Source organism: Ascaphus truei, chromosome 3, assembly GCF_040206685.1.
Source record: "Ascaphus truei isolate aAscTru1 chromosome 3, aAscTru1.hap1, whole genome shotgun sequence".
NCBI lineage: Eukaryota > Metazoa > Chordata > Amphibia > Anura > Ascaphidae > Ascaphus > Ascaphus truei.
In genome coordinates, this window is record NC_134485.1 from 312,961,029 (window position 1) to 312,973,667 (window position 12,639).

At 37.9% G+C, this 12,639-nt stretch overlaps 1 protein-coding gene across 3 annotated transcripts in view; it reads right to left on the minus strand.

The window, feature by feature from the left end:
- Positions 1–3,623: 3,623 nt before the first annotated feature.
- Positions 3,624–12,639, minus strand: part of SUGT1 (SGT1 assembly cochaperone of MIS12 kinetochore complex) — a 57,275-nt gene continuing 48,259 nt past the window's right edge. For all 3 annotated transcript variants that reach the window (XM_075591055.1, XM_075591054.1, XM_075591056.1), the window contains exons 12-14: positions 8,242–8,329; positions 7,016–7,197; positions 3,624–3,884 (exon numbers count right to left, since the gene is read on the minus strand). In XM_075591055.1, coding sequence (XP_075447170.1) covers positions 3,783–3,884; positions 7,016–7,197; positions 8,242–8,329 — 372 coding nt within the window. In that variant the 3' untranslated portion in view covers positions 3,624–3,782. The remainder of the gene's footprint in view (positions 3,885–7,015; positions 7,198–8,241; positions 8,330–12,639) is intronic.

Sequence of the window (12,639 nt, forward strand, 5' to 3'; positions counted from 1 at the left end):
GTATTTTCAGTGGTAATGGTTTGTTCGTTGTGCTTCATGCAGTTAGGCTTCTAAAGCCATTATTAATCACACATTATCAATAGATTAGCTGCGTGAGTGTTATATGGCAGAATGCTTTCACTTTATTGTAACACATATATATTCTTAAGGACCCCTAATTTATAGTCATAACTGTCTTTCATTGTGCAAAGTAACTGATGCCACTTACAGTACTTTAGTTTGCAGACATTTAGATGACAATACAAATTCAGTTTTCATTCCCTTGTGTATTCTTCAAACTCTTTGTTGGTGGATACACAAAGGTGGCTAAACAAGGCCTATATTTTGCATACTGATTTTCATCAGTTTATGAATCAATGCACATGCATATCAGCAGACAGCAACTACTGCATCAAGTGGGTTACTGCACTTACTATGCCAGTGCTTCTATTCCCTGGAAGGTATCCATTTGTGGCTCGCTCAGCATGGAATAAAGTTAAAGGGTGTCCAACAAAGCTGGCAAAAATGTATTTAAAAAAAAAAAAACTTTTCAATGTAATCGATTTTCTTTGCATAATGCTATCACACTTAAAGAATTGTTATTTATTTTGTGTGTAACAATGCTTTTAAGTTTCTATTTTGTTCAGGTTCCACGTAATTCTGATGTAGTACTTATTTTTTTTTATACCTTTTGGCTAATAATACCACCAGAGTGTGGGCTACCAATTTGCCTGTAAACACAAAGGTACAAACAAAAACTCGCCAACGCATTTGGTTACTTTGTATAAGGCTACCAATATTTAGACAATACTTAAACCTCTGTTTAAGATGTAGTGGCATTTTCAAAAGGTAGATATAGTTAGTCAACATTAATGCACGTTAATACTAGGAGGTAACCTTTTAACCCATTCAGTGTCAACTGGGCCTGCAACACACAGCAGAACAATGTGTTCAAAATAGTTATTACGTTTTAAAAACTCCAGACCAAGCATAATTTAAAAGCAAGGATTACAACACTATAAAAAGGTATGGGGGGGGGGGGTGGGAGGGAAGAGAGGGGTTGTGAGGAACTTGCCCAGAACCACCCTCCTATGTGCTGGATACCAATAACAAGTTTATAAAGCATTTGCTATTTCTATTTCCTTGCATGTGTGAATTGCACCAATTAAATTCTGGTTTCAACAGAAAAAATATTGCCGTAAGAATTTCAATCTTCATTTGTTTTGTATACAGTAATAGTGTTCATATTTCCCTAGCGACCAATGCCTTTTGTACTCATTTTTTTTTTACAAATAGTTTGTAAACACCTTCAGTCCGATTTTCTGTTATTTTATATTAGTGAGTGTTGAAAAAATGCTTGCACAACCAATACCCTCCTTTTTCTCTCATCAGATCCTTATTGTTTCTCCAATAAGGTCAAGGTGGGCCAACTCATATAGGAGAAAAAAAACACACGTTTATGAATAATTTCCAGAGAAACAAAGCCAAATCTATGCTTTAAACAGTTAGATTAAGATAGCCAATTAGTGCTACATTTTTAATAAAATGGCAGGATATGTGGGATTGTACCTTTAAATAGCGTAAACACCCATTTTTGAGTACTCCAGCACTGGAGCAGAAAATAGATTTTCATCTTACATGAAAAATAGTAAGCTGGGTGGATAAACTGATATTACATTAGCTTTAAAAAGTTTTAAGGGATATCAGGGTGAACTGCAGAACTTGCTAAGCAGTTGCATAGCAGCAGTATGGTTGGAAGGTGTTCCATAGCAACGGTATTAATTGTTCAGTCAGTCTTGGAAAACACAAAGCATTTTTAGAATATAAATGGTAAGTACAACTCAAGGTTCAGAACCAAACCAACAGGGGCAAGCCACATGGGTGGTTCTTTGGGTACCTCATTAGGTAAGGCAAGTTGGCATGGTATCCAGATGGCACAAGGGAGAACCACATTTACAAAGATTGAACAGGTGTGGCCGTGCTCCATGACTCCACCTTCACGCGTATTTAAGGATTATGGGTATGTAGTGACACATTTCTAACAGTCCATATTCAGAACTGTTCCTTTAAAAAAAAAAAAAGTGCCATGATCACACATTTTAAGTGAAACTTTTGTCTTTCGTCACAGATATTGTATTTGTGATGATGTTTTTAATTAAAAAACAAAACAATTTCAGTGCCAAAACGCAAAGAAGTTTGACTTGGAACACGTTTTATCTATTTGCACTTCTATATTTATAGTAAATGAATTCCTTGTGGGTGTGTCACTGTGTGTGTGTCTTCCATGTGTGGCGCTCAGGTGGAGGGTGCGCTCAGCATGTCCTGTAGGCTCTCCTAGCATTCTCTCCCCCCCCCTCCCTCCCGGCAGTGCTGCAGGGACACGGCGGACTCAGCACTCTCCCTCCCTCCGGTGGTGGTGTAGGAACATGGCCCATCTCCCGACCGGAGGAGATCTTGGGTGAGCCAAGGCACATAAGTTTGTTATGGAGAGGGGGGGGGGGGGGGGGGTTGGTGTGTGTGTGTATCAGTCGTCCTCCTCCTCTCCGGTGACTGTTGGGTGCTGGCAACACTGCTGTTGGCCTCTTCTGCCAGCAGTGACGTCACTTCCTGGACTGCACTTCCGTCACCATCAAGGCAATTTACTGCCAGGGAAATTTTCATGTGGTACAGTAGGTGCCGGCAAAGAAGTTTCACTTCAATAAAAAAATTTAAAATCATGTATAGGAGGTCCATCAGCTTAATCATTTAAATAAATAGATAGGATTCCCCTGGACCATAGCCAAAGAGACTTTACACTACGGTTCCCACTTTGTTCCAAGAAACAAAAGGGCGTTCCTACTTAAACACAATGCTCAGGTACTCGACATTCTCTAAAAGATTAAAATCGGTGTAAAACCACTTCAGAATGTAAGAAATAAGGCAGCAGGCACAGTCCGTGAACTTGTTTTTTCATGTATTCTGTTAATAAAGCTTTAAATACAAAACGGTGAAATGTCTTTCTAAGCTTTAATAGAATCTTACACCGACTGCTTTATTTCTTCATGTAGCACCCCGCATATATCCGCAGTGGTGTTTCACGCATACAAATAAAGTTGGCGCTGCTTCATTATTACATGCACATTAGGTCTTTGAATAAGAAAACTATTTTTTGAGGAGCATTTCTCATGATTGCACGTGGCCATCTGGTTCATTTTCTGAGAAACATGAATGCTCCTACAATGTGCCACTACAGCAGTATAGTTCATTTGCTTATTTCCAGTCCCGTCAATCAACCAGTGTTTCCCGTTTACCATGCAAATCAAACAGGACATCAATCCACAATACTAATGTACCAAAATTACAAACTACCAATATACATCTACAATACATTGAAATGTGCAGAGATTTCTCACTGCAAACAATTGAGCCCAAAAACACACAAGCAACATTTTTTTGGAAAAAGTATATTTACATCTTGCAATACATAAAAGGGCAGACAGCAGTTCATTTGGAAAGATTTACAAGACTGCCAGAAGTGATTAAGGTTACACCTCCTAATATTAATAGAACACCCGAGCCCATGTGCATTAGGAATCATTGTTCATACTACTTTCCTGGCTCCTGCTTCCCACAGCACAGGAATAATGGATAAGGTACACTTGTGATTCAATCATATGCAACATTTAATAGAAGCAGTGAACACACAGCATTCTAAATCTGACATTTTGGAAAGCAAAGGAAGAAGAGCTATGACAGTACACAACTGTTGTGTACCAGACTGTTTAGCCAACTGCAGATTTCACTCTGCACTCCCATGATGAAAATTAGAATTTTTTCCACTCCATGTCATCTGGAGGATTAACATCCACGGTCTTTTTACCTACGTCCGTCCAGTTGGTGCTAAGAACAGTGCCTCCAGACTCCATCTGCAAAACAGAAGGAAAATTAACAACTGCAAAGTGATTGAGTCCTTGCATAGGGTGACCCCTTACACATTGCACATTGATCTTAAACATCAATCAAATCAAGAATTATCTATGGTTAAAATACATTGAAGATTATTCATAAAACCACAATAGTGCAGATTGGGACACTATCGCACAGCAACTCCCATTTAAGTCAGGGGGAGTCAGATGCATAATCAACATGATCACACATTAATGAATAACCCCCACATTGACTATATTCAAGGTTCAGGTGTGTTGGCTACTCATTTTCAGGTCACAGAACTTAAATGGATAATGGAAACCAAACATTTAAAACGTTCACAACTAATTCTCAAGTTATTTACAGTATATATACACATACATACCATTAAAAACGGCATTACAAAAATGCAGAATTCAAATGACAAACATCAGGTATGTATTTTTTTTTGCTGCAGCAAATAATGCGACGTTCTCATCTTTCAGACACATTGTAGATGATGCGAAGAGATACATTTTTCATATTGTGGTCAGCATATTGGGTTTATGCTAATTTCACAAAACACTTAAATACAGTAGCTGGGTTTACATATAACACAAAAATAATACCTTCTCTATATTTACAAGATTGAAATGCCAACAAGAAGGGATTTAAATCCCTTTGTTCAGCATTGAAGGTCATGTTGGGATGGATACATGCGCTCTTGTTGAACTTTCAGAACTCCCCACGTTATGACCCTTTCAGGTAGCAGTTGTCTTTAATACCCAGGGTTTTAGTTATTTTTTAATCAGATGGGGCATTTTGATTGCCCCTCGTGCACGTTTTCATGATAAGCTGCCGTCCTAAAATATTTAAGACTCTTTAGGCAACAATTGTGATTAAGACACGAATTGAAAGATGTGAAGGGGATACGTTTCACTTGAGCTGGGTTTTTTTTCTTTCCGTTTTGTTAAATAGGACAGTATACATTTATCATAAAACCAGTGAATTAAAAAAAAAAAGTCAACATTATCCCGTTACTCCTAAATTATTTTCATGTATACATTTAAAAAAAAACAGTGCTTTTTGTAGGGGGAAAAAAAGGTGCCACGGAAATGCAAATGGACCATTTACACCACATTATGTTCTCACTCCATGAAAATAAGAAAATGAACGGGTTAGTGCACCTCTCCAATTGTTCTCACATGTGTCTGGCAGTTGAATTCTAACAATACTTATCCCCGATACAAAAGGTGTTTTTCTTTTAGTACATTTTCAGACTTCAATGGCATGCTGCTAAAATGGAAGCTCTTTTTAATGGTTATTAGGCACAGTCTATTTTCATTAAATAGTGCTAGCAGGATTTTATTGCACAGAAAGATTATGCTAATTTTTCTTTTCTGCATCAGTCATTTTTCCATCCAGAAGCTGCTGAAATTGTAGTCCTGGGAAAAAACAGTATTGCAAGTACTAAATTCATTTCCTTCTATTTTATGAGCATGATACATAATTTTACATTTTTTCCCTTCAGAAATGGATAGCTAACATAAGATTACATAAAAAAAAAAAAAGAGAGAATGTGATAAGGATGGAAAAAAAAAAGTTAATGAAAATAAATATAAAAAAAAATATATAACTGCCTATTTGAACCCTTGTGCTGCCAGGAGAGAGGATAATTTTGCAATGAGCTGCTAGGCCGCTCTGGCAACAAACAGGTAAAAGGGCAACACAACAATGCGTGTGCAGACACTAGGGGGCTGGTTTAACGGCATATTGAAAAAAATGTAGCGAGCATTGCGATTAAAAAAACAGAAGGTGTTGCCAGTACTTCATGGAAGTATAAATCCCCCGTTTCACGCGGGCCAATAGGAGACCTCTGCAGAAACGCGGGAGTTAAACCTCCATTTTGTTTCCTCTCGAAAGGACAGTGCCGCCAGCACCATTCCCTTGAAAGTATGTCGGGAACCAGGGGGGTCCCCGGAGCGGCAATTAACATAGTTCAGCAAAAAAAAAAAAAACCGGTAGGGGGAATTTCCCCTTCAAGAATTGTTTGCATTTGTCTTGTACGCCAAGAAAAAATTGACTGACTATTCTTACGCATATTTACATGTGTGCCACTGACCACATCTGCCTAACTCCACCACAGGCATTATTCCTTCATAAAAAAAAAAAAATGTTGTCGCACAACGCATGAAAACCGTTTGTATAGAAAGACACATACATTTGCTACTTTTCTGTGCATCACTTCACACAATTGCTTTTAGCAACGCTTTATACATAGGCCCCCTTGTGCAGATGTAAGTGCAGCAACTCATTACAAAGTCACCTATTTGCAGTACCTTACTTCACCATAAGAGTCAGGAAGACAATAACCGAGGTCAACTAATAAGATATCATACTGGTGGCTATTATGCTTAAAAACGAGAGGTAACTCAATGTATTACTTCCTGGTAAAACAGTTTATAAATAAATATTATGAAAGAAGGCCAATGCCCAATCAAAAATAAAATGTCTTCCAAAACTGAAAAACAAGCATGGGGTTTCTGGAGTAGGGCCACTGGACTCATACAACAAGATCCAATGGCCCCTAAAACAAAAACAAGTAGCTGGCACTCTATGTATTGAAATACAGTGGTGGTGCTAGTCCCATACGAATAAAATAAAACATATTACCATCCTTGCGTTAGGCAAAAAGAGGCAGCACTCACATCCAGAAGATAAAAAATATGTAATATAGCATATGTGAACAGACAGCCGATCCCAGGGACGCAAGGATGGTAATTAATATATATATATATATATATATAAAGAAGGAGTTAGTAGGGAATGGTCAATTTTTTTTTTCAAAAGCCTTAAAAAGACATGAAAAACAGAAAATCGACCAAGTATTAGGGGTTATCGTTGTGCTCGAACCACTTCGAAATTATATTTGGTCAAGGAAAATGAGTTGTGGAGGCTGGAGGTTTATGGAGACAATGTTTCCATCTCAGCATATTTAACGTTAGGGGGTTAGAGTGCAACCAATCAGCAAAACCTTATGAAATGCAGCGTTGGCAATTCTTGGTATATTGAAATTCAAATGAATGCGTGAAAGTATGCTTTCCGTATCAGTATAGTAAAGGTGGTAGGTACTCATGGCTCTGTATCTTACAAATGACTTGTTCATGGCCCGTTTCACTTCATCGCTACCATCGGAGTAAATCTGTTGAAATAGCTGATTTAGAGCCGCATCTCCTTCTAGTTTTTCATTTTTCTCCTCTTCTTTGATCTCGACCATCAGCATATCCCAGTTCTTGGTGTGGTGAGAAGATGATGGGTATTTGTGCATGGAATCTAAGGAGATAGAATATTGATTTTGGTTCTTAAGACCGTATGTAACAAATGTGCACTGTACCAACAGTGTTTTGGAAATCTATTAATTTATTAACTGCATCAACTATTGTTATGTACATCGGATAAGTGGGATCGGGTTTCCAAAGAATCCCGGTACATTTTTAAAAGTTCTACCAGACTTAAAAGGCTGAAATCCAATGCAATAAAACAACCTGAACAGTGACTTAACAAACTTCATTGGATGTTCTTACAGCCAGTGGAAGTGTGTATACAGTCAATACTGCAAAAAGTGCACCAATACACCATAGGCCAGCTAGCATGTTATTAGTATTGATAGGGGTTCTAATGAATACTCACTGTTATACTGACCTATACTAGAGTTGGGTGCCATTAAAAAAACATGCAATCACAAAAGGAAAGATTTTGCTGTAAAATATCTTCTCACATTAACAGTGTATTTTGACTGCACTGAAACCATTTTATTTTTTAAACCACTACAAATCACTCTGTAGAATGCATGTCACATCAACCAGGGGGTAGACATAGCTTTAATACCTTAAATTATCCATGGTTTATTATTGCTTGCTTAACTCCTACAGTGCTGGAGGTACACAGCTCTATCACTAACCGCTGGGCTCTCCCTGAACCATAGGAATGAGATCAGTACTAAAGTCTTATCTAAGGAGCAGAATGAGAAGCCTTATCATCTGCTAGCGAGTCAGCTCACCAGTCCTTGTCCCCGTATCATACAGCTTTACAAAATGCATTAACAAGATTATATCCCCTGGTGTGTCATTTTCATATAAAATGGCAATTCAACAGTTTACGCATGCACACAGATATGAAAAGACATAGCATTCAGGCCATGTTCACACAAATTAATGGGTTGCAAACTACAAATAGAATCCGATATTTCCATCTTCTCCCATTTCAAATAACTATTTGTAGGCTTTTAGATACAGGTAAACGAGAAACAAATCTCTCGTCGCTTTGGACAATGTATCATTTGAATATAGTCAAGATGTGAAAAGGGAGATAGCATACCTGTTGTAAAATGTTTTAAATGACAGTCTGCCTGGCCCTCTAATTTCTCCCATCTTAGTGCCTCGGCTTTCTTCATTTTTATCTCAATCTAGAAAAGAACACACAATAGCTGCAGGAAAAGTCGTTTCAGCACATAAGTGCAATTTAAAATTGCCATACCGACAGTGCTCATTTCTATCCCCAATGATATGTAAAAAGGAACTGTGAGCAACATTGCACAAAGTAAATCAGGAGATTAAATATAGGCCTTTTCCCAGAAACGTCTTACTTTAAGTAATAATCCCCCCAGGAAAGAGCATTACCTGGACATGAATGCCTGCGTGGCTTAAAGCCCATCTTTTGGGGATTATTTAAAAAAAAGGTCTCTGGGAAAATGCCTATATTTAAAGTAATAAACCCGAAGGACAGAGCATTACCTGACCATTAATGCCCAGGGTGGAAGACTTGACTAACCTATGAAGGCATTCATGGCCAGGTAATGCCCCACATGAGGAGATAATTACTATTATAGGCAAGACATTTTTTTACATAACAAAAATGATAATTTAACGAGTCATCCATCCACCTGGTCCTTTGGACCAGCTCCATCCACTCCCACCAACTAAACATGCGCCCGGCCCAGCAAGGAAAGAAATTCCAGCTCTTTGATTTGGCCAAGTGCCAAAATTCCAGGCATTACTGACTACGAACAACCAGAGAAGGGATTTCGGTAATGCCTATAATTCCAGGTAAATACAGAACAATTTGCATTTAATCAATATTGATTTTCTATCCCAAGCTCATTATTTGTTACAAATCTCTCAGACGAATAAAACAGAAGCAAAACATATCTATTTAAATATATTGGGAGGGTAAGACAAGTGATTAAAAAGCACCAATTTCTTCCCCCCTCCTTTTTTTCTTCTTCCAGAATTGGATGAACAAAATCAGAGTATGTAGAAAACAAAGGTCTCCACTTAGCCGGCTTTTTCCCCCAAAAAGGTAGGAGAAAGGGCATCACATAACATCAATATTATGGGTTGCACAGGGACGAGAACACCTTTGGGAAGGTCTGACTATTTTCCCCATGAGGAATCTTCAAATCAGGACCTCTGTAGTTTAACCTAAGAGTTGCTATGTGAGGCAGCTGCTTTTAAAAGTATACACAAATAGCAAGAAAGTTTAATAAATAAATCAAACGCACAAACAGAAGCACAGTATGAAAAAAAGGATAACAGTAGTAGACATAAAAGGGCTGCTTAAAATGTGCCAAGTACATTTTGTAATTGAATTTACACACAGCATCTAAATCATCGCAAAACAGGAGAAAAGAGAAATTGGTGAAAAAGTGAAACAAACCTTAAACTCCAAATGTGATTTGCCTTAAAGAAAATGGAGAACATCCCCAGGCCCTTCAATGTTTTGTTAGCACATCTTGCACTGTCGGGTGTCAAACCTAGGACAACCATATTTCCCACTAAAATTTGTTAACCCCCAAGATCAAAAACACACACACACACACACACACACACACACACACACACACACACACACACACACACACACACACGATATATATATATATATATATATATATATATTAATCCTAATAGAGGTATATTAGTATTTTATCTGGTAGTGTTAGGCCTTGCGAACAGGTGTCTGCCTTGTCGTGGCTCGCAAGCTTACAACGCTTTGGCCAAAGGGTTAAACTAAATGACCCTATTTCAAGAGAATATATAAGTATTTTACTGTGTATTTCTGTCATGTTGGATGTAGCATTGGGCTTCCTTGTCTGTTGTTTACATATGCCACGCTCAATAGCACTCAATTTTGACACATATACATATATATATATATATATTTTGTCCCCGGGGGCTCAGGGGTTCCCAAAAAGAGCGTACTGGGGTTCTGTGTTTCGTTAACCCATTCTCAGCTGTTCCAGCTGGTGGAGGTTAGTGGCTCCTCCTTCCCAGGTTTTAAGCTCGCCCCTCCCCACTTCCCTAGTTTGCAAGTGCATCATTCTGCTGGATTTAGATCCAATGTTGGTCTTTCTCCCTCCTAATAGAGGTAAATGAGAATTTTAATCCTAATAGAGGTATATTAGTATTTTATCTGGTAGTGTTAGGCCTTGCGAACAGGTGTCTGCCTTGACGTGGCTCGCAAGCTTACAACGCTTTGGCCAAAGGGTTAAACTAAATGACCCTATTTCAAGAGAATATATAAGTATTTTACTGTGTATTTCTGTCATGTTGGATGTAGCATTGGGCTTCCTTGTCGTCTGTTATATATATATATATATATATATATATATATATATATATATATATATATATATATATATATATATATATATTTTTTTTTTTTAATGTTGATGGATAGGCACCTTTTTCGTAAATCACTTTTACATGCATTTTTCCCAATGCTGCTTTCGTTTAAGGGTGAGAGGCAAAGGAGGTTTCTTTAAAATCAATTTCAAAGGGGTTTAAAAAACAGATTCTTCTTCTTACTAGTGACACTGTTAATGGAAATAACTATGAAAGGAATAGAAAACAGGAAACATTTTTACCTATATCCACCATATCCCAGGGAGCCCTGTAGACCCTGCAACAAAAACCCCTTTGTAGAAAGCAAAATACACATCAGCTACTAGCAACTGCTGACTTGAAGTTTAACATATACTCATGCCGTTCACTACACATCAGCTGCAGGTAATAGAAGCATTTCAGCCTCCTATATTAGGCTGAAATACTGCAGCTACAAATCTTTCCTTGTATGCAGCCCAAATTAACTTGAGTTCTGGTGTAAAGAGAGGGGTCACCTTAACGCTTTTTGTAATTTCACACTAAATTGCAATTCCAAACCCACGCAAGTCTCGGCAAGAAACTATTTTCACTGTAAATCTCAACTACTGTGAGGACCCAAATTGACTTAATACATTTTGGGTGCAATGCACAGCCTCTGGCCTCTAAACACTGCTTGGCCCTTGGGCACTGAATGGTTAGTTGTGCGTAAATAAAAAGTTCAATTGTAGAAAATCAAATTAAGCTCCGTGCAGCTCAACCTAAAAAAGGCAGCACACATAAATCACAGTTATAATGCAAGCGCCAATTGAATATTGTACAAGATTCAGTTGAAACACAGACAGGCAATTTTCTGATCAGGTCAATAAGACATAAGAATAGAGATTTTGCCACTTCTATAAATTTATTTCTTTAAAAAAATAATAATTGGTAGCATACCTTTTAGCAATGAAACCATAATTCTACAGAAACCTGCCACACATCTGAAAAAGGGGTAATGCTGATGCAAAACATCCAGGTCCCAATTAACTACAACAAATATTCATAAAATTAGTAAAAACATCTTTAAGGTCAAGGTTTGACCTAGGACCAAAAGGAACTAATGCCAATAAAGAAATCATTTTTTTTTTTGTAATTGATGCCTTTCAAGAACAGGAAAATCAGAAGCATTTTGAAATCATTTGTATTTTAATGATGGTTATAAACAGTGGTTGACAAATCACCAAAAAATCTACTCGCCACACAAAAAAATCTACTCGCCACCTAGTACCAAACGTGTGCTGCTTGGGCCAATATTTACTCGCCCAGGGGTTAAATCCACTCGCCCGGGGCGAGCAAATGTATAGGTTTGTCGAACACTGGTTATAAATGAAACACACAGGAAAAGGACCAAAGTCCCTTAAAGGGCTGATATTGTCAATCTTGTGTGCTTCACTCAAGCGATACGGTCATCAGATAAACTTTGGAACTACTGCACTCTTGGAGGATCTGTCCCCTACCCCCACCCCCCCCAAAACTAGCCACTGACACGTGTTAAATAGTGTAGTATTTATTGCTATATTTTTGGGACAATACTTGGAACAACTATTACATTTATTAAAGGATGTTATTACAATGTGACCCATGACTGATTTATTTCATTTTAAAATACAAGCGGAACTATGAAATAATTATTTTTAAACCTTTACATGAAAAAACAGAATGTCAAATTCAGTGTCCACAGATCTAGTGGTACAAAGTGCTACTCGGACCTGAATGGAAAAAAAGGCTGCTTCTTCTTTCAATGAGCCATGGATATGACCAACCCCAGGAACACTACAAAGTGGCGCGGAGTCCAGAAACTGGCCCAAATACCATAAGTATACCAGTTCCTGTACCCACACAAAAGGCACCAAGATGGTAAATACAGCATAACAGGTTTCAGTAACATGTTCTTATATTTGAATAGGATTTTGACTTGCTTGGAAAAAAATAAATATAAGCCAGCTTGCTCAGCTACACTCTCCATGACAAAAAAAAGCTAAAGAGCTGCAGCCCTAGCACACACCTTTACAAAGCAAGTTGGGGGTTTGCATCCCCAAATTAAATTTGCTCATCTGTCACCAAGAAAAGCAAG